General features: G+C 41.2%; 1 protein-coding gene across 1 annotated transcript; it reads right to left on the bottom strand.

The window, feature by feature from the left end:
* Positions 1 to 420: 420 nt before the first annotated feature.
* Positions 421 to 26,002, bottom strand: LOC146389389 (protein NLRC3-like). The gene is made up of 10 exons (XM_084910033.1): positions 25,886 to 26,002; positions 20,729 to 20,807; positions 20,371 to 20,575; positions 18,378 to 20,196; positions 17,326 to 17,499; positions 16,918 to 17,091; positions 9,136 to 9,309; positions 7,806 to 7,979; positions 2,160 to 2,206; positions 421 to 2,011 (listed from the first exon to the last, which is right to left on the bottom strand). The coding sequence occupies exons 2-10, from the start codon at positions 20,729 to 20,731 to the stop codon at positions 1,473 to 1,475; spliced, it is 3,309 nt and encodes a 1,102-aa protein (XP_084766159.1). The 5' UTR covers positions 20,732 to 20,807; positions 25,886 to 26,002; the 3' UTR covers positions 421 to 1,472.
* Between the last annotated feature and the right edge of the window lie 622 nt (positions 26,003 to 26,624).

Below are 26,624 nucleotides of genomic sequence, written 5' to 3' on the forward strand. Positions count from 1 at the left end.
TGCAAATGTGCCAGGCCTCAAGGATAATGGGTGGTTGGCACAACAAAAGCTGGAGGAGAAACGAGCTGACGACCTGTGAAAATCTCAGCAGGGGTGATTAACACCTCGGGACTTGCACCAGAAAATAAAAAACCCAGTAATTCTAGTAGGTGTTGGGTTGAGGGAAGTGATGCAAATTTGCGCAGGTTTAGTATCTAGTGTTAAACTGACATCATGCAGTTCATCTTCTCACCAGCAGAGGGCCACAAATCACCATTAATGAAGACTTCAAGGAGATGTTAGTGACATCAGAGCTGTACGTATTGATCTGATCAATATGGAAGTTCATGTTTCTTTGATTGGATCAGTTTTTAAAAGCAGCTGTGTAACTACAGGGGTCCAACAAAGAATGGCCACGCATCATACTGATGTCTACTGAAATTTATTTCTCTCTCTCACTCTTATTGTCTTCAGACACCGTGAAAACTGAAGAAACACAAGGTTTACAACATAAATGTCTTTAATATTATCAGAGTCTCTCATGTTAGTTTCCATAAACAGTCTTGAGCAAGCAGAACAGAAAAAAAACAAAATAATGGATATTACTCAAAATATCCTCTTATTACCAATGTAGAACATGTATGCAACATTATATAAACAATATACTTGGAACCATACCGTGTGCGCCTCTTGGACCACAGGCAGAATAACATTAATGTTGTGACTGTAGCTGTAGCTCTGTATCCATGCTAGTTCTTACTCACAATGCCATGGTTGCGCTATCAGCCAAACTCTGGTCATGTGACCATTACAAACTCTACCTCATACGAACTTTACAGCACTTTTCATATTTAAACAAACCCATATTTTGTAATCACATATTTTAGACATGTTTTTTAATCAATGTTACACTTTTATCATCTTATCCAATAAATAAATGAACTAAATTAAGCATGAATTTATCACAGAAACATATGAAATAAACAACTTTATTTTAACTGTCTCAGGGACAGTTACTAGCTGTTTTTATAGAACAACAGAAACATGAGAGATGCGGAATGTCTTTAATATTTGATACACTGAGTACTATTGGATGTCCACTTATTCAGCCATGAAGGAAACATCCCATTAAGAAAGAGAAATCAAACATTTGGAGTAATTGTAATGAGCTCAGAGTTGTTGAAAATGCAGAGGAGCTGGTTGTGAACTGAGCTTCAGAGAAACACAACATACTGAGATTCACTGTGAAGCTTTGAGTGGAAAAAGACAGAAAAACAACATGTGAATCCTGGAATAATGGGAGCTTCCATCTTTAAAGGACTGCAGAGGAAGAAGTTTACAAGGAATCATTTAGAAGAGTTTCAAACATCAACTGATTGAATCCATGAATCTGAAAACGTGTTTGTGAGTGAAAGACACAGACATGTACAGACTGAACTATCTGTTCAACAGTCAGAGTGTTTCTCTAACAGGAGACACTCTTTACGCTCAACTCAGCACAGACACACTGAGGAACCAGGAGACCAGACTGTAGATCCAGGATAAAGGGTTTCAGTGAATGTGGTGTTGAAGGTGTGGAGGTGGATCAGAGTGTCAGAGGAGACTCTGTAGAAGGACAGAGTGCCAGCAGGACAGTCCACATACACTGCTGCTCTGTTAGAGACAGAGGAGGAGGAGGAGGAGGAGGAGATGGATGTTTGTCTGTTATTGTGATAGACATAGTGAGGACCATCATCAGAGCAGTCCAGACTCCATGAATGATCATTCCGTCCAAACACACAGTCAACATCATCTCCTTTCCTTCTGATTCTTCTGTAACTCACTGATATGCGAACTTTTCCTCTCCACTCGACCTCCCAGTAACAGCGACCAGTCAGACCATTTTCACACAGCAGCTGATCCCAAACATCAAATCTGTCTGGATGATCAGGATATGACTGAACCTCCTTCACATGTGTCACCTTCCTGTTGTTGTCAGACAGTTGGAGGTTTGTGTTCACTGTGTTTGTGTCGATTGTGAGTTGACAGGAATCTGATGGAGAGAACAAACACAATCCAGCTGCAGTTATTGATCCATCATCTGTTCATTGATTGACACTTTGATGATGACTCCTGACATGATGAAGATGGTTGAATGTGTGCTGCTTTGTTTTCATGAATCCCATTAAAAACACACTTACACATCCTCAGACCTGGTCTCAACCATCGGACTCCAGCAGGCTCCACCCTGAAAGGAGGAGGGGGGTCAGACCAGCACAGTCTCTTTCAGCATGCAAACATGGACATTAAGTGACTCTCATCAAAGATTGCAAAAGTACAGACACTAGTATCTGTACTTCTAAGTACAGATACTAGTGTTGAAAAATACTCCAATAAAAGTTGAAGTACTTATTCAATCTTTTTTACTCAAGTAAAAGTGAAAAAGTACCCGCTCTAAAATATTTATTCCAGTTTAAATTTTAGTTCCAATAAATCTTCTAAGCTTCACTCAAAAAATAACTATTTGACTGAACATAAAAAAATAATTATGTAATTTGTGATTACATTGCTCTAATTTAGCATTATGAAAGTCAGTTGTTCGAACTTAATGTATTTGAATTGGACCAACTTAATTAACCTATTAAACTCCCAAGTGCTTTCTGAGGTTTCTGCTCGAAAATGAATGGAGTATTTCTCAGCAATTAAAAATTCTGTGTAAACAATCGTGGTTTCAAAATAAAGCTAAGTCCTGTGACATTTCATCAGGTGTATATATTGCAGCAGTTGTTACTGTGTCAAGGTTACCAAAGCTAGAACAGAAAAACTAATTGGATTTTTTCCTTGCCCAATTTATATATTTATTTTTTTAGCATATAACCCTTTTAAAATATGCTTTAGTTCACACTTTAATCGACAAATTCAGTAATCAACATATAAACATCATCTGTGAAAAGATTTAGGCTTCTAAAGTGAAACAGTGAAAAATTACAGCAATTAATAATTTTGGCACAAATTGGATGAACGAGAATGGACGTATAACATGTACGAGTTGAATTTGTAGGTATTAAAGAGCAGAAATTATTCAATTTCAACAAAATACCCAAAAATGCTTGTTCTTTTGAATATTTTTGAAGAATTAACCACACATTTCAAGGCAACAGGCCCTTCCTGCCTTGCACCCTAGTGAGTGTACATGGTCTTTGGCAATTTAAACTATAAGGGGCTCTACCTTCGGCTTCTTTTTTCCTATTTGCACGATTCACACCTCTTTTTAATCATTTGAGGCAACAGAATCATGGTAATGATTCTGCATTCACCTCAGTTCTACCAATCAGAAGTTGCAAGGCCAGAAATCTGTCCAGTAAGGGAATTTCTTTCTTAGTGCATTTGAGCCACTATACGTTTTTGTTCTATTTTTCTGCGGCTGGTTCAGTGAATTTTGGTCTGAGGGTGGTGAAACGTGGTGTTTTGGAATAGGTGATAGCTAAGCTGTCACGATCCTGGGTCTTATGACCCAGCGTTTTGAATTTTAGTTTATTTTTATGTTTATAGTGTATGTTTAAACTCATCAGGTTATCTAAGTTCATTTGTTTATTAGATTCCCCTTGTGTCTTCTACCCCTGTGTTTTAGTCTCCCTTTGCCCTTTATGTGTTTCATGCTGCATGTCTTATGTTGTCAAGTTTGTATTGTCATGTCTCCTTCTCATGTTTCCTTTTTTATTTTGAAGGTCCATGTCCTACGTCAGTGTATGTGTTTCCACTTCCCCTAATCACCCGTGTGTGTATTTAGTCTCTGTGTTTCTCTTCATTCTTTGTCAGGTTGTCTGTTGTTCATGTCATGCTTCCATGTTTCAGGTATTGTTGCATCCAGGCCAAGTTTCATGTTGAGGGTTTTTTCATGTTTATTTTTAGTTCACCCAGTTTAGGTTAATGTTAGCTTTGCCTCAGTTTGTCTTGCCCTTTGTTTGTACCCTTTTTACCAGCCTCATTAAACAGCTCGCTTTTTGTTAACATTCAAGTTTTGTTCCCTGTTCCTTGGAGTCTGCATTTTGGGTCCTTTTCGTCAATCCATACAGTCTGCCTCTGCCAGACTGTAACATAAGCTAACTAACTAGCCATTGTTTACATCATTACATGCAGTCTGGCAAATTCTGGGCTCGGTTGTTTGTGTTTAGCTGACTTTTGTGCATTTACGGAACTGCTCTTTTAATCACCGCTTGTTTTTGCTCTGTTTGGTGGTTGTAGAAATGGTTTAAATGAGCATTTAGCTGAGATTCTAAGATTTCTGTAGATACTACACACGTTGATATCTGCATAAAAGGCTTGACAGCATGGAGGGTAATATAACTCTTGAGCCCCAGAGCCCTCCAGAGCCCCATTCCCGCCAGTACTGGGGGCAATGGTACAACTTTGATAAATCAACGTATTTACTTAAGTTGATTCCAACTGAGTTAATCTCCCCCAAATTATGTTAGTCCAATTTTTTTTAATACTAATAGAAACCCATTTATTAACGTGGAAATCTGTTCCATGATTATTATAAGAGTTGTTTTTTGTTGAACCTGCAAGGATTTATATTAACTTTCACATAGTTATCACTCTATCTATCTATACTTGTCAGGGTCATGGAGGGCCTGAAGCCTATCCCTGCTATCATAAGGCAAGAGGCCTGGTACACCCAGGACAGGTCACCAGTCTATCGCAGACAACTGTTCACACCTGTGGCTTACAGGTCCATCGAGTTAATGTGATCCATGAATTGTGGTACGTCCTGAGATTTCCAGAGTAGGATAACAAAGCCCTCTTTTCCACTTCCTTCATGTACAAGTTGGCCACAATGGGTTTAACTGGAGAAGCCATGGCACACTCATGTTTTTGCCTGTACATCTTTTGCCAGCTTACAATGCTATGATTGCAGCCATTCCCCAACTCTCTGTCAATGGTACTCATGGCCATTGATCAATGTTCACAACAATTTGCATGTTAATGATCCAAAAAATTGACCTCACAGTGCATTGTTCGCCAGCGGTGCAGATTTTGGACGTGTTAACAGATGACAGATTAGGCCTGGGAATTTGATACTTTCAGGAAACACATAATATTAAAAAGGAACAATTCATTCACTTCCATCATTGAAGTTGGCTAATAAAAACCATACCTCAACTCCTTATGCATTTACCTGTCCAAGTGTACACAGGTGTGTCTGACATGTAATAAATAACATTCTACATTCTTGAGGTCTGTAGTCTACGTGCTATATCCAAAAAACAGTCCCCACTATTTTATTACTTTTTATCTCTGATATAAGCAGACTTCTGGGTCCGTGGTGTTCCTCCCCCTCCTGAAAAGGTGAAAACAGCTGCCATCTTTCAGTCACATACATCAGTCTGTCCACTGCCATTCTTTCCATGACTTTCCCTAGATGAGAAGTTAGTGCTATAGGCTTATAATGTGTGGTCTTAGTGGGGTCCTTTCATGGTTTCACACTTGGAATAATTAGAGCTTCTTTCCTGCTGCCTGCCATATTCTATTGTAGAAGAACAGCAGAGCATTCAGTCCCCCATCCTCTAACTGTTTATCATGATGTATGGGAGTGAGACAAAACATTTTTTTGAGAATGCAATTTATTGAACAACAACAACACTTAATCTGAAACAGGCTGTTTTACAGCTGATCAAAGGTTTAGGACCACATGCCTTTAAAAGGCCACATATAATAAAGGCTAAGATCAAGGTAGCACAGAGGGAGGTTAGCCAACTATCGGAGCTGCAGAAAGGTGCGATGAGGAAGGTGCCTAAGAAGTATAGCAAGCTGTCCATACCAGAGGCCTTGGAAACTGCAAAGCCACGACTCACAGCCTTGGCTGGCCGCTTGAAGAGGCACACCAGAGAGATAGAAGGCAGGAGAATAAACCAGCTGTTTTCCACAGAACCAGCCATGGTGTAGTCTCAGTGGCAGGGGAACAATTTGAGATCAGCACCCGCAAAGCTGGAGATGGAGCAATACTGGAAGAGCATATGGGAGAAGGATGCAACCCATAACAGCAATGCTCAGTGGCTAGTGGATCTGAGGGCAGACCACAGCAACCTCCCTGATCAGAGACCAGTAACCATCACAGTGGCAGATATCCAAGAAAGGGTCTCCAGTATGAAGTGTTGGACAGCACCAGGCCCTGACATGATTCACGCCTACTGGCTGAAGAAGCTGACTGCACTCCATGAGTGTCTGGCAGTACAGATGAAACAGTTGCTAGTCGATGAGAGACACCCAGAATGGCTAACCAAAGACTGGACAGTCCTGACTCCCAAGCTAGGCGAGTGGCTCCAGCAGATCCCCGGACATCGGAGAGCACAGTCCTAGGAACAGCTAAGATACTGCGCAGGACCCTCAAGCTCCCAGGCCTCTGGTAGAGGACCTGAGCTTGAAGGATAGACCGCCCGCAGGGGCGAGTGGGTATATATGTAAATTTGGAGAGAGAAAGAGAGAGATATATACAGGATTCTGACAGCGTGTTTGTCTGCGCTTGGGTCCACTCTTTGTGCAAACCACTGGTTCATGACAATTGTGACAACATGGCTTTAGGTCTTTGAGATTTATTCTCCTGTGATACTTACCTCATCTTCTTGTGCCCACAGCTTGCATTGTTTCCACTTTCAACCTTGTCACTGTTTGCAGCATCAAGCCAACTTCACATTCACCTCCATCGGAAAATATGGATTTCCCTCACTTCAGTCGCCTGCACTCCAGCTCCACCACCACCACAGGTCAGGAAGTAAAAGCCAATCATCCATCACTCTGCCTGACCACCCTCCACTCAGACTCCTCCTGTCCATAGCACTTGCCCCTTCACCTCTAGTCGCTCTCTAGGCTCTCAGCTTGCAACCCTTTATCGTTTTAAAGCACTGCCCAAGCCAGTGTCGAGAAATGCTACTCCATTTTCTCCAGTGTTGTTCCGTGCCAGCTACATTTAGTTATCAGTGCTCAGTTTCTGTTTCAATAAAAAATATAAAACTTTATCACTGTCTGATTGTTAACTGCATTTGGGTCCATCTCCTGTGTCCGCCCCTGGGGCTTGTAACAAAAATGCAGTTCCGAAAGGTCACAGTCAAGAGGACAGGAGACAAACCAGAGAAAATTAGAAAATCCTGATGACCGTTGATCTGCTCTGTCTGCAGCTCTAAGATCTGCAGATTTGGTGGTGCTCTTTAAACACTGTCACGGTTGTTTTTAGTTTTTTGACATGGACATGGTAACCAGTATTTGTGTATGAATAATTTTTAGTTCAAGTGATACTGTTTTTTAAAGCACAGTTTATGTATAGGCTTTTAAAAATGAATTTTTACCATGTTTAATTCTGATTTTTTTCAAAATTCTTTAATTCTTTAATTCTAATTTTGCCCTTATGAAAGACGTGTGGTTGTTAGTTTCTAAAGAAGTCATGATTATAAAACCTAACTAAAGTTTGAATTTTCCTCTTTTGATGAAGGCAGGCTTAATGTGTTCAAGTCTTGTCTGTATACAGACCTCAGTCTACTTAGAATAAGGGAGAACATTTCTTTTTCTAGAAATGAATGCATGGTTAAACAGATATAAAGAGATCAGATCTAAATGGTGACTAAATATTAGGCATTGTCAATGTTGCTAGAGAAGTTCTCAATGGAGACACCTTCAGAAATATCTCTTATTTTTGTTCTACTGTACTGAGTTTCTGTTGTGAGCAAAGGAAAAATGTCAAATGGAAAAATATGATTGGTCATGTCTCATCTGAATGAAACAAACAGGAAGTGAGTGAAGGACACAGGAAATGTTTCCGGCTCTTCCTCCTCTTTCAGAAATTCTCTCCATACCTGAGAGTGTCCAGTCTCCAGCCTGGAGCCTTCAGTCCAGCCAACAGCAGCTTCATTCCTGAGTCTCCTGGATGATTGTAGCTCAAGTCCAGCTCTCTCAGATGGGAGGGATTGGAGCTCAGAGCTGAGGCCAGAGAAGTACAGCCTTCCTCTGTGATCAGACAGCCTGACAGACTGCAGACACACAAAACAACAATCCATCAGTTAATTGTTCACTAAACATTTGTTTTTATTTTTCTTCTTTCGGAGAGAGTACGCCAATCATCACATGATCAGTGCTTCATGACACTGGGGAGGAAGAAGTCTCTTTGAACAGCAAGAAACCTGAAACAGGACCAAGGGGCAGGGATAGAATTGACCAAACGACTACCCCGAGGTACCCCTGAGCAAGGTATTGTCTCTACACCTGGCTGCTGGATTGGTGGCTGCCCACTGCTTCACTGAGTGAATAGGTTAAATGCAGAGGAGTAATTTCCTACAGGATTAATAAAGTATACACTATTATTATTATTACAAGTTTGGGGAGGAGCAGCTATGTCACTGTTAGATGGGTATGTGGATAGAGAAAAATAAAGATAAAACTTGGCACAGCAAGGATCAAACATAAAGCACAGGAGAAATTAGACAACATTTAAAGACATGCTGTTGCATATAAACAAATCAGGAAGGAAAAGAAACATATACTAAATGGCTCATGGAAAATCCCCTAGCGGTCTGACTGTATAGCAACATAACTAAGGGATGCTTGAGAGTCTGATAAGCATTATCCAGACTCTACAGTACATGGGCCTGATAGACTAATAGACAACACTCTGTCTTGTTTGCCATTTTTAGAAAATATACAAATCATAAGTAAGTCTGCACTCTGGGTCTTCCAGCAGGTATGAGTGATTTAAGTTATGACGGAATCTGATTGTGCAAGGTTTTATATGTGGGGAAAAAGGACTTTACCTTTAATTCTAGATTTTGCAGCAAGCCAAAAATGACAACTCAAAATTGGATGAATATAATCTCTCTTACTAATGTTCTCAGTACTCTTATTGTCACGTTTAGGGAAATGTTCCAACAGCCTTTTAGTGAATTACATTACTCTAGCCTCTAACTACCAAATATCATTTTTCAGTATCATTCTGAGATGTGATGTTATTTATTTTAGTCAAGAACAAAGATTGTTTCCTTTACTATGCACATGACTCCTCGCAGTTTTATAAAATATTTTCAGGTGTAATTCATAATAAATAACCCATTCCAAATTACTAAATCTATTAAGGTTAGTTGTTTATGCAATAATATTCAGATTTTAAATGATCATTTAAAAAAGTGTCTTTACCTGAGAGTTTCCAGTTCACAATATGGACTCTTTACTCCAACAGACAGATGCTTCACTCCTTCGTCCTTGACTTCATTTTTACTCAGGTCCAGCTCTCTCATACTAGAGAACTGGAAGCTCAGAACTGAGGACAGTACTTCACAGCTTCTTTCTGAGAGATCACAGCCAATCAGTCTGAAAGATTAGAAACACAGAGAACAATAAAACAGGTATTAAAAGTGTCTTCATGTTGAAGTGAGATCTATTTAACAATATTTAAACTTGTTTTTGACAGGGTTCCTGGGTTGTTGAATCAGTGTTTTCAGTTTCTTTATGTTTAGTTGATTTTTCCACCTGTTCACATTTCCTGTTTTCCTGTGGCAGCCTTCTGCTGATGTATATGCTATATATGTTCTAGTTCGCTTCCTGTGTATCATTAGTCAGATTATGATCAGCTGTGTACTCACCCGTCTCTAATCATCATCATCAATCACTGCATTTAAGTCTTTAGTTTCCTCCAGCTGCTTGTCTTGTCATTGTCAATTCCACTTGTGTGTCTCAGTTCAGTTCAGCCAGCCAGTCATCCAGTCATTCAGTCAGCCATCTTATGTTCCAATTCATTTTAATAAACACCGTCCTTATCCTTCACTGCGAGTCCTGCGTTTGGCTACTCTCCTTTCTTCCTCACATCCACACAGCAATCACCCTGACAGAATGACAAGACCTGTGCCACAAGAACACGCTAAGGACCCAGCGATCTCGGATTTATTGGAGTGGCAGTAAGCAGCGCTCTCCCCTTGGGTGGAGGAGCTCAGGTGGAAACAAAAGATGTGATGTCATGATCTCGTACAATGTTACATCTCTCTTCACTTCCTTCCCAGTCATGGAAGCGTTGGAGGTAGTTCGTAAGAGATTACAGGATGACCCCAACCTCAGCAACAGGACCACTCTCAGCATCAACCAAGTGTGTTTGCTTTTGGAACTGTCTTCATTCCACCTATTTCACATACAAGGGTCAGTACTACAGGCAGAAATATGGGTGCGCTATGGGTTCCCCAGTTTCACCCATCGTGGCCAATTTGTACATGGAAGTGGAAAAGAGGGCTTTGCTATCCTACCCTGGAACACCACCGAGTCATTGGTTCAGGTATGTGGATGACACCTGGGTGAAAATCAAATCTCAGGACATACCACAATTGACGGACCACATTAACTCGGTGGACCAACACATCAATTTTACCAGGGAGGATATGAAAAGTGGCAGGTTTGCCTGTAATCTGTAAGATTTTCATCAGTAATGGGGGACATCTAAAAGCTGTTATGTACCGGAAACCTACGCATATGGATCAGTATTTAAGGTTTGACTCTTGTCATCCACTGGCGCATAAATGGGGTTTCATCAGGACGCTACAACACAGAGCCAACACCATCCCAACAGGCACAGCGGCATGGGAAGCAGAAGAACATTACGTCAAGAAGGCCCTGAGTAAATGTGGTCAGCTGGACTTTTGTCAAAGCTGGACTCAGCTGGACTTTTGTCAAAGCTGGGAAGGCGCCTAAAGAAAGCTTTAGCCAATCCAGGAGAGAAGGACAACCGCTGACAAAGTGAAAATCCATAGTGATCCTGTACCTATCAGGAGTATTGGAACAGTTGAGACGCATTTTTTCTAAACACCGCATCTTTGTGGCTTTTAAACCCCAAAACAAGCTGCGGCAAAAATTGGCCCACTCTAAGGACCGGGTCCCCTGACACAAAGAGAGTAACATAGTGTACACTGTTAAGTGCCAGGAGGATTGCCAGGATTTATACATCAGGGAAACCAAACAACCTCTGGCGAAGCGGATGGCACAACACAGAAGAGCTACCTCATAGCCATGGTCCTCATGGCCATTGATCAGTGGTCTTTGATCAGTGGTTGTTGATCAATGGTCATGAGAATTTACATAATTGTGATGAAGGAACTGACCTCCCAGCCCATTGCCTCTTCAGTGGTGCCAGTTTAAATCATTATGCAAATGTACTGTTTATAAGATTGGGGAAACCTACAGTCAGCTGAGACTGAAGAAGTCACTTGGATGAGTGACAAAACTTTTCTTCCACTAAAAACGTTACGTCCAGATTAACAGAATCAACTTTTGGAGGGGTCATTAAAGACCATTCATGGCACTGAATCTGATCATTTTTCTCATCCGGACATTATTACCTCACCTATCTCTCAGCCTTTTTCTGCTAGCAGGGTGACTCAGACCCTGCCTTCCCCTTCACCTGTTCCGGTTGCTTGGGTGAAGGTGGCTAAGGCTCAGCCTGTCCTTGTATTAGCTCCTCAGGTGGCTAGGGCTCAGCACGTCCCCGCACCTGTGCCAGTTCCTCAGGACTGGGCAGCTGACTGCCAGCCATCACCCGTTCCTGTGCCAGCTCCCAGAGCAAGGGCAGCTGAGATCCAGCCTACTCCAACACCAGTTCCTATTCCCCGTGTGGTGGTGGCTGATGTCGGTAGCTTCCGTGCCTATCCCAGTACCCAGGGTGAGGGTGGCAAGCACCCAATCTGACTTCACTGGAGGCTCAGGTGAGCCCATCCAGCCATTGTCCTCGTCTTCTGGAGGCTGGGAAGAGCTCGCTCAGCAACCTGCTAGTTCACCACTTCATCCACCTCCACAACCAATATTCCAGGCCCTAGCTAGATCTCTGGTGCGGTTAGCAGCCCTGGTCCCAGCTCAGGGATCAGCTCTATCAGCTCAGGCTGCAGCAGTGTCACCATTGCCAGCTTAGGCACAAGCTCAATCACCAGCTCAGCCATTGGTTCAACCTCCAGTTAAGTCTTTCGCTCACCCACCAGTTCAGTCTCCAGTTCAGTCAATAGTTCAGTCTCCAGCTCAATCACCTGACCTACAACCACAGCAGCCAGAGCCGGATGTGGGCTCTTCTACGTCTCAGGCAGAGGTTTCCACACCGGCTGGCCCTGCCCCACTGACGGCTCCCACACTAGCACCTGCAGCTCAACCTCCGGTGGCTCCCACACCATCGCCTGCAGCTCCACCTCTGGCAGTTCCCACGCCGTCACCTGCAGCTCCTCCACCGGCGGCTCCCATGCCGTCATCTACAGCTTCTCCGCCCGTCTGGTTTCATTCTGCACCTGCCTAGCTTCAATTAGTGCCTTGGCCATCTGCCAAGCTGAACTGAGATGTATCAGTCACGGCTCCACCTGGACCGCCGTCTTCCACGCGGCCTCCCTCCAGATCGGCTCCAGTGCCATCGCTGACCGCTCGGCCTCCCACCTGTACTGAATTCTCTCAGCCACTGGCCACGTGGTCGGCATCCTGAAATGATTAATTTTGGACTCTGTCCCTCCCGTCTTCATTAACAAACTCACTTATAAGATCTTTAATCAAGGAGATGGTGGGAAGTAATAAAGTACAAATACTTCATCACTGTACTTAAATAAAATTTTGAGGTATCTGAGCTTGAGTATTTTTTTTTACTACTTTTACTACTACTTTATTTTTACTACTTTTTTATGCCCTTAACTTTTAATCATTATGAATAACCAGAAGATGTTGCATAACAAGACATAACATGTGCAAAAATCACGGTTAAAAGTTGGACAATGATTTTTTTTTTTTGATACAAAAGTGGAATGACTGCAGGTGTCCGTAAGTTGCGGCTGTGGTACTTCTAGCTAGGGAGGTCTAAAAATGACAGAGTCTTCATTTATTAACAAATCTTTTTAATAATTACTGTCTTTCTATTATCAATAATATTTGCCCTATTAAAACTAGACTAGCCCCTGTTACAAAACCCTCGCCCTGGATAAACGACAGCATTTGCTGTTTAAAGCGTGTCTGTCATAAAGCTGAGCGTTTGTGGAGAAAGACTCGTTTACAGGTTCATCTCTTTCATTTAAAAGACCTTTTAGTTTCTTTTAACGCTTCAATTCGTGATGCAAGGGCTGCTTATTTTTCAAACCTAGTCTCTAGGAGCAGAGGTAACCCTAAGGTTTTATTTGACACAATTAGGGATATTGTTGCTCCGGCTTCTGCTGCTGTCCCTATTTCTTCCAATGAAGACTGTGAAAATTTTCTTTCCTTCTTTGTTGAAAAGGTTAGCAATGTAAGGAGCAACATCTCTCCCTCCATGTACCATTTGCCTGTTCCGATTTTACTTAAGCCTGTCAGATTTGAAAGATTTTCACCAGTGTCTTTACCTGAGTTGTTGAAGCTGGTTACTTCAATTAGATCATCCTCTTGCCCCATTGATATTTTATTTGGGTCTTTGTTTAAAAATGTTTTTGAGTCTATTGGTCCTAGTGTTCTTAAAATTATCAATGCATCTCTACTCTCTGGTCAGGTCCCTGTTTACTGTAAAAGTGCTGTCATTCACCCACTTTTAAAAAAACCTAAACTTGATCCTTCTTTGCTTTCCAGTTACAGACCCATCTCAAAATTGCCTTTTATTGCCAAGATTTTAGAAAAGGTTGTGGCCAAGCAACTCACGGTTTTTCTAGATGAACACAACGTTCTTGATAAATTTCAATCTGGCTTTCGTAAGGCTCACTCTACCGAAACTGCACTTCTTAGAGTGTCTAATGATATTTTGATGAATTATGATGCTGGAGAGTGCACTATTTTGATGTTGCTGGATCTGACCTTTGCTTTTGACACTGATGATCATCTTATTTTGTTAGATAGATTAAACCACTGGGTGGGTGTATCGGTTACCGCATTGGAATGGTTTAAATCCTATTTGTCAAATCGATCTTTCTCTGTGGCTAACTCTAAGTTCAGCTCCTCCGTCAGCTCTCTTGCCTATGGGGTGCCTCAGGGCTCTGTCTTGGGACCGTTATTGTTTTTGTTGTATTTACTCCCTCTTCCGCAACTTCTTAGCTCTTTCTCTGATATTTCATATCATTGTTATGCAGATGTTATTCAGCTATATATCTCTTTTAGGCCACCTGATGTTTCTAAGCTCCAAATCTTGCAGTCCTGCTTAGATTCCATTAGAGATTGGATGGCTGATAATTATCTTCAACTAAATGCTGATAAAACGGAAGTCATTGTCTTTGCTCCTGAGAAATTTGTTCCCCTTGTGGTTAAAAATCTAGGCCCTCTTGCTTCTTATATTAAATCCTCCATTAGGAACCTTGGTGTTTCATTTTGATCCAGCTCTGACGCTGGACACACACGTTAAATCTTTGGTTCGCTCTTGTTTTTACCAATTAAGAAATATCGCTAAGCTGAGTCCCATTGTGTCACGTTCCGAATTGGAAATGATTATTCATGCTTTTGTTTCATCTCGCTTAGATTATTGTAATTCCTTGTTTACTTGCTTAAGTAATGCCTCCCTGGAACGACTGCAGGGTGTTCAAAATGCTGCTGCAAGGCTTCTGATAAAGCATCACAAATACTCCCATGCCACCCCCCTGCTGATTCAACTGCATTGTCAAGTTCAGGGTCCATTTTAAGATCATAATCATGACTTATAGTGCCCTGCACGGTGTAGCTCCAACTTATATAAGTGATATTTAAATTAAGTGAATGTCTCTATTTAAAAACAAACAAACAAAAAAAAAAACTCATGATGTGATATTATAGTATATAGTATATCAGAAATCTGTTCACTATTTTTATTACAAATTATATCAGTAAGGAAGCTGACTAAATATTAACTGATAATTTATGGCAAAGGGGTGGGATTAAATAAGTGTTTACTTCTTCCCACTCCCTTTCAACATGTAAATTAATCAGAACGTTTTTTTTTTGTATGTAATTTGTATAGTATTTTTTTCTCTCTTATTTTCTTTTCTAAATGTACTTGTATATTGTTCACATGTTGAAATAAAATTACCAATCAATCAATCAATCACTCTTCTTCTTCCTTATCACCCCAGCAGGTCCCTGAGGTCTTGTGACCCGGGGTTGCTGGTTGTCCAGCATACAAGGTTAAAAACAAAAGGTGACAGAGCGTTTGTATCAGTGGCTCCCAGACTCTGGAACTCGCTCCCTTTGAGTTTGAGATCTGTGGACTCATTCATGTCTTTTAAAAAGCAGTTAAAAACATATCTGTTTAAACTTGCTTTTGGTTGATTTTGTTTTGTTTGAGATTTTAATGTCTGTTTTCTGCCTCTGTAAAGCACTCTGTGATTTTATCTTGAAAGGTGCTATATAAATAAAGTTTTACTTTACTTTGCTTTACTTCATTAATCCAAACATTTAGGCAAACGTACACCTATCTGGAACAACCCTGACATACTACACAACAATAATATAATTAACTTCTCAGATTGGAGTTGTAAAGGAATTAAATGCTTTAAATGCTGTACCGGTCCGTCGTGGTGAAGAGAGAGCTGAGTGTAAAAGCGAAGCTCTCAATTTACCGGTCGATCCATGTCACTACCCTCACCCTATCGTCATGAACTGTGTGTAGTGACCAAAAGAACAAGATCAAAGATACAAGTGGCAGAAATGAGTTTCCTATGACACGTGGCTGGCCTCTCCTTTAGAGATAGGGTAAAGAGATCAGCTATCCGGGAGGGGCTCAGAGTAGAGCTGTTGCTCCTCCACATCGAAAGGAGCCAGTTGAGGTGGTTTGGGCATCTGATAAGGATGTCTCCTGGGCACCTCCTTGGTGAGGTGTTCCGGGCATGTCGCACCAGGAAGAGGCCTTCGGCTGACCTCCCTCTCCCCAGCCACCCCCTTTAGCTTGTCTGCAGGGTGTCTCAGCCATTGGCCTCCTCTCCCCAGCCACACCCTGCAGACAAGCTGGAGGGGGTGGCTGGGGAGAGGGAGGTCTGGGCTTCCCTGTTTAGGTTGCTGCCCCCACGACCCAGTTCTGGATAAGCGGAAGAAGATGGATGGATGGATGGATGGATGGATGGAGGAAACGACCATCTCCTAATCTAGTAGGGGGCCTAAGGATACATCTCTCACCATCTTATAAATGCTGTGATTGCAACCAATCCCCTGGTTAGTAATGACATTGTTCAATGAGCTTTGATCTGTGTTTTTGATCAATGGTCATGACAGTTTGCATAATAATGACCAAAAAACTGACCTCACAGTCATTGTTCATCAGTGGTGTTAGTTTCAATTTATGCAAATATACTGTTTGTAAGGTTGAGGAAGCCTGCAGTCAGCTGAGACTAAAGAATTAACTTGGATGAGTGATGAAATGTTTCTTACACTGAAAATGTTACATCCAGATGAACAGAAGGTACTTTTTTGGTTGCTCCTCTTTCAGTTTGTTTTATAAAGGTTTGGTAAGAAATGTGGCCATTTACCATCCATCCATCCATCCGCTTCCGCTTATCCTTTCCAGGGTCGCGGGGGGCGCTGGAGCCTGTCCCAGCTGTCATAGGGCGAGAGGCAGGGTACACCCTGTACAGGTGTACCCTGTACAGGTCGCCAGTCTGTCGCACCCTAACCCTAACCCTAACACACAGAGACAGACAACCATTCACACTCACATTCACTCCGTATTCACACCTATGGGCAATTTGAATTAACCAATTAACCTATCCCCACTAACTGCATGTCTTTGGACGGTGGGAGGAAGTCGGAGTACCCGGAGGTAACCCACGCAAACACGGGGAGAACATGCAAACTCCACACAGAAAGACCCCGGCCTGATGGTGGAATTAAACTCAGGACCTTCTTGCTGTGCGGCAACAGTGCTAACCACTGTGCCACCGTGCTGCCTTACCATGACCAATAAATAATGAAATATGCTAGAATACTTAAAAGAATGAAACTGAACTTAATTTTGTGAAAGGTTTAACTGGTTAATAAAAGAAAGTCATTAGATCCAACCTGAGAGTTTTGAGTTTACAATATGGACTCTCCACTCCAAAAGACAGCTTCTTTACTCCTGAGTCACACAGGCCATTGTTACTCAGGTCCAGCTCTCTTAGACTAGAGAACTTGAAGCTGATAACTGAGGACAGAGTTTCACAACTCCTCTGTGAGAGATTACAGCCATTCAGTCTGAAAAAAATAATACAAAAGACACACACGTGTTCATGATACAATCAGGACTTATGAGATTTAGTTTTTAAAATAATCCACAATGTCTTCTGTTAAAGATGCAAGCATATAAAAAGGATAAAAATTTGACATTTCCTAGGTAGAATGTTCAACTTCTTTTATTTAAACTCACTCACTCACTCACTCATACACACACACACACACACACACACACACACACACACAGAAAGTCACCTGAGAGTTTCCAGTTTAAAATGTTTACTCTTCAAGCCAGCAGACAGAAGCTTCACTCCTGAATCATTCAGCTTGTTGTTACTCAGGTCCAGCTCTCTCAGACTAGAAGACTGGGATCTGAGAACTGAAGATAGAGCTTCACAGCTTCTCTCTGAGAGGTTACAGAAACTGAGTCTGAAAAAAAAGTGTTTATGATAAAATGTTATCATTTTTTGATATTGGTCCTAGGTAATAAAAAAAAAATACAGTACTCTGCAAAGGTCATTGAGCCACCCCTCATTTCAAAATTAAAAATATTTGCTGTTATTTTAAAAACCATGCAAGTATACCTAGAAATGAAGCGTATAAAACAAACAAAAGCTTGCATATTTCTAACAGATTTGAAAGTCAATGGTATGACTCCATCCTCTCTTGATGCACTCTCTACATAGTCATTTAGCAGTAAACACCATGCACCTTCAGTATTCTTTCCACATTAAGAAGCATAATGTGCCTCTTCAGCCCTTCAGCCACCTGTAGTTAGTTCATTAGCTTTAGATTGTCTCCAAGTCGAGATATAATTTTCTTCATTTCTTATATGATCCAGATATGATCCCATCTACTCTGACAAAAAGTGGCCTCCTGTGTCCAGTTTTTCATTAGCCACACACGATAAACAGTGTTGGTACTAGTATTCCACCAAGAACAGTGATAATTACATTTTTGAACACAGGGACAAAGTGAAGGTGATTTGTGCTTTTCTTCAATGTCATTGATTTTTCTTCTTTTAATTTAATTTGAATTCATTTTGTATGAGTTGAAAATCACCAGCTATGGGTCCATCACAGACTGGCTCTGGATAGTACTTTAAGGGTTACAACTGCATTTTCTTTCAAAAATCCTTTAAAGGCATCCCATGCAATTGTGAGCGCAGAAACTGGTTCAGTACTTTGTAACTTGTTAAAGAGCGAGGTCCCGTTATATATTTCCATTTCTTAATTGAACACGCCTATTATTTTGTTAAGTAGAATTATTTTATTTCTAAAAAAAGGGATGATCACATATTTACTTACAGAGCTCTGTTGGAGGCTTTGACCACTGGCAGCAGCCTCAGAAGAGCCTTCTCTGAAGAAGAGTATTTCTTGAAGTCAAACTCATCCAGATCTTCTTCTGATGACAGTAAGATGAAGACCAGAGCTGACCACTGAGCAGGAGACAGTTCATCTGTGGAGACACTTCCTGATCTCAGGGACTGTTGGATCTGCTCCACTAGAGAACGATCATTCAGTTCATTCAGACAGTGGAACAGGTTGATGCTTTTCTCTGCAGACAGATTCTCATTGAGCTTCTTCTTGATGTACTGGACTGTTTTCTTATTAGTCTGTGAGCTACTTCCTGTCTGTGTCAGGAGGCCTCGTAGGAGAGTCTGACTGGTCTGCAGTTGAAGACCCAGAAGGAAGCGGATGAACAAGTCCAGGTGTCCATTTGGACTTTTTATTGCCTTCTTCACAGCACTCTGGTAGAAGACTGTCTCTGCGGATTTGGCTTCACTCCTTGATTCTTGTTTTCTAAATAACTTGAACAATTTCAGGTGTTTTTCTTCCAGCAGATTGAATCCAGAGTTGATGAAGGTCAGATGGACATGAAGAGCAGCCAGAAACTCCTGAACACTCAGGTGGATGAAGCAGAACACCTTGTCCTGGTACAGTCCTCTCTCCTCTTTAAAGATCTGTGTGAACACTCCTGAGTACACTGAGGCTGCTCTGATATCGATGCCACACTCTGTCAGGTCTGATTCATAGAAGATCAGGTTTCCTTTCTGCAGCTGATCAAAAGCCAGTTTTCCCAGAGACTCAATCATCTTCCTGCTCTCTGGACTCCAGTGTGGATCTGTCTCAGCTCCTCCATCATACTTGACCTTCTTCACTTTGGCCTGAACCACCAGGAAGTGGATGTACATCTCAGTCAGGGTTTTGGGCAGCTGTCTTCCCTCTCTGGTTTCCAGCACATCCTCCAGAACTGTAGCAGTGATCCAGCAAAAGACTGGGATGTGGCACATGATGTGGAGGCTTCGTGATGTCTTGATGTGGGAGATGATCCTGCTGGCCTGCTCCTCATCTCTGAATCTCTTCCTGAAGTACTCCTCCTTCTGTGGGTCAGTGAACCCTCTGACCTCTGTCACCATTCCAACACAGTCAGGAGGGATCTGATTGGCTGCTGCAGGTCGTGTGGTTATCCAGAGGCGAGCAGAGGGAAGCAGTTTCCCCCTGATGAGGTTTATCAGCAGCACATCCACTGTGGTGGACTTTCTAGGGTCAGTTAGGATTGTAGTTTTGTGGAAGTCCAGAGGAAGTCGACACTCATCCAGACCATCAAAGATGAACACAACCTGGAAGTCTTCAAAGCTGCAGATTCCTGCTTCTTTGGTTTCAGTAAAGAAGTGATGAACAAGTCCCACCAAGCTGAACTTTTCCTCTTTCAGCACATTCAGCTCTCTGAAAGTGAATGGAAATATGAACTGGATGTCCTGGTTGGCTTTGTCTTCAGCCCAGTCCAGGCTGTATTTCTGTGTTAAGACTGTTTTCCCAATGCCAGCCACTCCCTTTGTCAGCACTGTTCTGATTGGTTCATCTCTTTCAGGTGAGGTTTTAAAGATGTCTTCTTGTCTTATTATTGCTTCTAGACTGTCTGTTTTAATGGATGCTGTTTCAATCTGTCTGACCTCATGTTCATCATTGACCTCTGCAGTCCCTCCCTCTGTGATGTAGAGCTCTGTGTAGATCTGATTCAGAAGGGTTGGGTTTCCTGCTTTAGCGATCCCCTCAAACACACACTGGAACTTCTTCTTCAGGTTTGATTTAAGGTTAGGCTGACAAATTGCAGCTGGAAGTTCTGAATAACAATAATAAAATAGAACATCAACAATCAGTTCATGTTCTTTACAAAATGCTCATTATAATTTCAGTCCCACTAAGAAATTACTCTCTATAAGGTAATCGATCTCTTTAGACATTACTAAATATTTCATTCATCCAGCAGCTTAAATCTTTACATAAATCCTCTTACTGCTCTGCAGACGGTCAGCCAGCTCCCCCTCCTTCATTCTCCTCAGGAAGTCCACAATAATCTTCACAAATGCCTCTCTGCTGCTCCTCCCCTGTTCATCCTCCTCCCTCGGACTCTTTAAGCATTCTGGGTAATCTGGACTCAGAACCTTCTGGATCTTCTTTAGCTCATTCTTCACAAAAGTGATGATGTTGTCCTCCAGCAGCTGGAACAGAATACTTTATGAATGACCCAATCAGACTGAAATCATTGAGCCAAAAATCAGATCCACACTGACAATCCACTGGTCTACAAAGAGCAGCATGGAGATGACTGTAAACAGAATAGATGTAAAAGTAGTTGTTGTACATGTACAGACCATAAATATGGAGTCCAGGTGTGTTTGATGCTGCTGGGCAGACTGACTACTGGGAACCTCTGAGCTCTCCTGGTCCACTCTGTGGAATTAAAAATTAGTTCAAGCACAATAATTCAATTCAATTCATTTCAATTCAATCTTTATTGACATACTTTATGTCCATAAAGAGAAGACAAAACACAAGAAAAAAAAAACACAACATATAAACCTAAATAAAATGTATATAAAATTTAAAACATTTGTAAAAATATAAAACCATAATATACATAAAATACACAGCTACTTAAAAGAAATAAATATATACACAAACACTTCAACCGGTGCTTTCTCAGATGGATGAGTAATGGGAACCACTCACTCTTGGATCTGTGTGTGCTAAAATTATTTGGTGTCTAGAGTCATCCAGTCATTCTCTAAAATTGAACATTAACTTTCTTAAAAGTGCTTTAAAAGTCCAAACATGCACAGCTACAAACATCTGGCTGGCACTACCCCTTCTAGGTATCCTACAAGGATTCACATTGCATCATTACATGCAACATGCAGCTTCTGCATGCTACATTGTTTTTAGAATGGCCACAAGTGGGCAGTAGATAGAGGTGTGCAATATGCTTTAAACAAAGCCACTTTAACTGGAGGTGAACATAAGCTGAATTTGCGTGCAGTAGTATTTGCTTGCACACAGAGCTTCCGCCTTTGTCTGTATATGTCGTCATCATTTATTTGGTCAGTAATATAGTGACCGAGGTATTTAACCTTTTTATGAACTTCAAGAGTTTTTTGGGTAAGTTTAAACACAGGGAAATTTAGCAGGCTATCCTGCTAGGTTCTCCATATCAAGACAGCTCTTCTAACAGCATTGTACTTTATATCATATAGCACACCATATTCAGTACAGACGTTAAGAAGCTCCTGTAACCCAGCACTGCTTGGACGAAAAACAACCAGGTCACCTGCATGTATAAGATGATTTATCAATGTTATACCTAATATAAACCCAGTGGTATAGGCTTTTAGCTGCATGAACAAATCATCAACAAATAAATTAAATATAATTGGAGATAAAACCCCACCCTGTCTGACACCATTGCTGACAGCAAGCGGGGCAGAAATACTGCTTCTTCATTTAACCTGCATCTTCTGATGAGCGTGCCAGTAAGAGAGAATCCTCACAGTGTATCCAGGAACTCCCGTTGCTTCACTTTATCAAAAGGGTTTCTGTGGTTTACTCGATCAAAACTTTAGAGGCATCCATGAAACACATAAGGACAGATGAATTTTTAGCCCTATGCAGACTATTTCCTTGACTGCATATATGCACATGTCAGTGTCGTGCTTTGGTTTGAAGCCAAACTGATCATCCAGGGAAGAGATGAAAACACTAACTCTATCAAACAAGATTCTTTCTAGCGCCTTAGATAAAATACTGGCTAGTGCAATCAGCCTATAATTATCCAGACAGCTCACTTTTGCAGCTTTATATTTCATAACTGGTACAAGTAAAATGCATAGCACTGAGTCAGGTAGTATGCCATGAATCATAAACCCAGTGAAGCAGAGTGCTAGAAGAGGAGCTAGCCTTAAACTAGCATGTTTTAAATGTTTTGCAGTGATGTGATCCAAGCCACAAGATTTACCATTAGATAACCTGCAAATGGCTTCATTTACCTCATGTGTCCTTACACTAATTGCTTCATCGCTCATGTCAGAATTGTCCTCATATGGTTCACTTTTTATACAGTTAAACAACGCACTGTAATGCTGTCTCCATAATGCTGCAATGTTATCTGCCCCAGAAACACCGTCAACAGTTGATGGTAGAGATGGTTTACAATTACTAAGACCTTTCACCTCTTTCCTCTTTCATACAGAGCAGTCACTATATCATCACACATGGAGCAGAGTTCATGTTTATGCACAACATTCTTACAGTTGACATCCTTGTACAAAATCACTTCTTTGGGCAAAGAAATGTTGTTCAGATGTATATCGGCATTACTATAATAAGCTAAGAAGTCATCTTCCCTAAATGCTGACCAGTCTAATTTTACACTGGTAGCAATATTAGCAATATTATTTTCAGTTATTGCTGGCATTTGTTCCACATTCACAGTAAAACCAAAAGGTATATGGTCTGACACAGTTACCTCATACCTATGCTTGGCACCACTGTACCGGGTCTGCGTGGTTCATAAAAACGCCAGACCAGAGCCCCTTCAGGCCAGAGTAAAGGATTGTACATTTAACTCACATCATTACATTAAGCAGTAACCTTGAAAGAGTATAACTTGCTACGTTAACTAGAAATTTTTTGACTGGTCACATCTCTACTGAGTTTCTCTCTCAAATACAAAGCAAGAGTTTCTGCATCTACATCCAGGGCAAATTTAGTGGCAAATACGCTCACCAATTTAGTTTTCACAGTTTTGATTGTACTCACACCTCCAGTGCCAATGATCGATACAGCTCCAGGCCTCTTATTGCGTCCAGTGGTAAAAGCATGCGTTCCTGAACCTGAATTAACCTTCTCCAACTTCCAACAAAGTCTGCCATTTTTCACAACTTTACTCCACTGTGGGGAGCATGTAAAAAGCTATGTCTCAACAGAATCCTCCCTTGTTGCAGTAGTTTCCATATTAGGACCTGAGGCTCTCATCAGAGCCCGATCTTGACCACATAGCAATATCTCCGCACAAAACGCTGACACTGTGCTTGTCCCAGTCTTTGAACCAGCCAAAGTTCCGGTTCCCTGCCTTCCACATGGGCCACCTTTACCTCGACTCCCCTGCCGGTCCTCTGAGTGCTTCCACAGGGGAAGTGGGAAGCGGTCCCCGGCCCCTGAGCGTTCAGAGTAATAGGCTCAGTTAGCACCTCAAACTGACACTCAAGAGCAGTCACACGTTGGTTGACCTCCACAGCATTGGTCTTAAATTGCTCACAAACATCCGCCTGTAGTTTGATTAGATGTTTTAAAGCACCCACCTCAGCACATAGCTGGTCCATTCTCCGTAGTAAACAACACACATCCATGCTGGAGTATGTAAGAGGCGGCAAATCATCCAGGTACGAGAGACAAATCTGGGGATATTCTCACCACACTCATTCAGCACTTTAAGGCAGAGTTTAATATTGTTATGATGTCCTTTATATCCAACGCACCGCTGTGAGGTAGTAGGGCAGAGCTCAAACAAAACTTTCTTGGACTCAAATGTGTTCGTGGCCAACAACACAATTTCATCCTGACTTAAAGTTTTGATTTTTACAGCAAGGAAATTAAGTAATTCATCCTCTACAATTACCCCTTCCATCAGTCATTTTATATATCTCTGGTTTTAATCAAGACCATTTGAATGCCAGAGCTATGTCTGCACACCACTTGCTGCATCCACTATCTTGGAATAAATAAGCATACAATGACTACAACCTTTTTTAAAGTTTAAAAATTGTACACATACAGCCACCTAAAATGGCTGAATCATCCCTGACAGGACCATGATTGATGACAGATAGATGACTGTAATAATATCTCCCATCTGTGACCTGGAGGATGCCACCATTAGTAGTAATGTCCCTAAGCAATATTTAATAACTCCGATGATGATCCGAGAAGCTTCTTCAGCTTGACTATGACAACAACGGGTATGACCTACGATGACCTGGATGACTGAGAACCTTCACAGACATCCGATGATAATGTCTTGTGCATTCACTAGGGGGAGCAGTGTGGAGGGAACATTCCTTTACAGGTTTACTACACACTTACACTCCAATTGCATAACAATATTTATGTGTGTGTGTATTTCTGCAAAAAGTATTTGGTGCTTTGTTCTTAACATTTCAAATGATTAGGTCAGTCAAATGTTGCAGTAGGAGTTCCAAATAAATGAACGGTAATAGCAGCAAATATCATAGTCCTTCCTGCTTACTCAAGTTGTCTGCTGCATATCATATCACTTTTGTGATTTTTTTTTTTATTTTAATCTGAAAATGTTCAAAGATTTCAAGGTTAAAAATGTTTGTGCTGTGAAAGAGACAATCCAAATACAACAACGGGTGTGTCCCAGCGATAATGTCCCATCTGCAGTCTCTATTTATCTTTTTAGCAATTTAGATAGTTATAAGTGCAAAACCTCAATATGCTGACAGGCAGAAGAGAATTAACAAGCATTAGTGTTTAACCTGCTGTTAATGATTTTTTTTAACTATGCAATTTAGATTCTTAACAGCTGATACGTATTTTATATATTTTTAAAAGTATTTCTTGTTATTGTTCAAGCAAAGCATCATCATTACTAGGGCTGGGTGATATTGCCTAAAATTCATATCGCAGTGTAATTTGAAGTATGTGTGGTAACGATATATATCGCGATGTATTTTTTCTTCTGTATAACGTATTTTCCGCACTATAAGGTGCACTTAAAATCCTTTAATTTTCTCAAAAATCGACAGTGCGCCTTATGATCCGGTGCGCCTTATGTATGAATTCTGGTTGTGCTTACTGATCTCGAACTGATTTTATGTGGTACACAGCGCTCAAAAATCTATCAAAAAATATTTTAGTACGATTTTGGTAAGCTACGAGGCCGCACTGCTTGATGGATTGTCGGAGCATTACGGCTACCATAGTCAGGAGTCTTGCGGAGTAATCTGGGTCCAAAACTCCGTCCTCTTCAGGTCCCAAAGTCAAACAAACACTGCAGCATCACTGAGAGTTAAAAACTGTCTAAATTCTTTCATCTTTAATAAAATCATCAGTGTTGCTGCTTTACCAGGTGTAACAATTAAGTTTAACATCCATGAAAACAGAATTTATTAAATTTAACGGACTTAGAAGTTAGCTTGCTAGTTTCCAGCTAAACAATGATGAACACATTACTTTATGATATTTAGAGTTACAACAACTGAGACAGGCTGATTAAAATAACAGCTGTCAGTTCTCTCATTCCTTATATCAAGACTGGAGATCACGCTACTGATTTTAGTTCATTTAATATGCGAGTGCACAGATTCATTCTCAACTGGACGTAAATGATGATCAAAGGTTGTATAATGAATTCCTCGCTCAGTGAATATTTTTGACCAGGAAACAACATCAAGAATTTCATTTAAATCAGACACCAAACTGACATCAGAGAGTTCATGTTACTAACAGCTCACCTCTCTGCAACAGACGCCTGCTGCCCTTTAAAATATATGATTGCATCTTTAGACCCATCACTCTGTAAGGACACAAAGCTGGGTGGAGGTCCAGGTTGGTTCCTGTGAATAATGATGGAGCAGTGATGTGAGTGCTGAGCTGTGACATGGAGAAGAATCATGGACAGTTAGAGATGGTCATCTTACCTCTGAGCTTTGGTCTGGCTCTCATGTTCCCCACACAGAGTGGTTTTAGAGGGAGGGACTCCCTCCTCTCTGTCCTCACACTGATCCATGCTGCTCAATTCACATCAGCTCACACACACTTTCTACCTTCACCTGCAGAGGAAACACAAATAATTCATGTGCACATCAACTGAGAGCTGCAGAGGTCATGTTTGCTGTGTTGGACTAACATCCACTCAATCTGAGACACAGCTTTCATCAGTTCAATACAAAAAGTGTCACAGAGTCGAGTTCAGCCTCCAAATTCCTCCATTACTGTAGCCCTACAAAGCAGCAGGTCAAACATGGCTGTAGAAATGGCAGAGAGCAGCTTTACTTCAGTAACAATGCCCAGGACAAAGCTGACTGCTTCCAGAGTTCATACTCTAACTGGTACACTGGTACAGTGAACTATGTGAAAAAACCTAGGGTATAAAATGATATAAATTCAATTCAATTCAATTCAATTTTATTTATATAGCGCCAAATCACAACAAAAGTCGCCTCAAGGCGCTTCATAGATACAGAGAAAAAC

The sequence above is a fragment of the Perissodus microlepis genome, chromosome 3, assembly GCF_051167445.1.
Source record: "Perissodus microlepis isolate ML-2025 ecotype Zambia chromosome 3, ASM5116744v1, whole genome shotgun sequence".
Lineage (NCBI taxonomy): Eukaryota > Metazoa > Chordata > Actinopteri > Cichliformes > Cichlidae > Perissodus > Perissodus microlepis.

Coding starts and splice junctions, on each gene's coding strand:
- LOC146389389 (XM_084910033.1), bottom strand. Junction 9,310..16,917: donor TGTAAACTCAAAACTCTCAG/GTTGGATCTAAT, acceptor CTAATCTTTCAG/ACTGATTGGCTGTGATCTCT. Junction 2,012..2,159: donor GAGACCAGGTCTGAGGATGT/GTAAGTGTGTTT, acceptor TCTCTCCATCAG/ATTCCTGTCAACTCACAATC.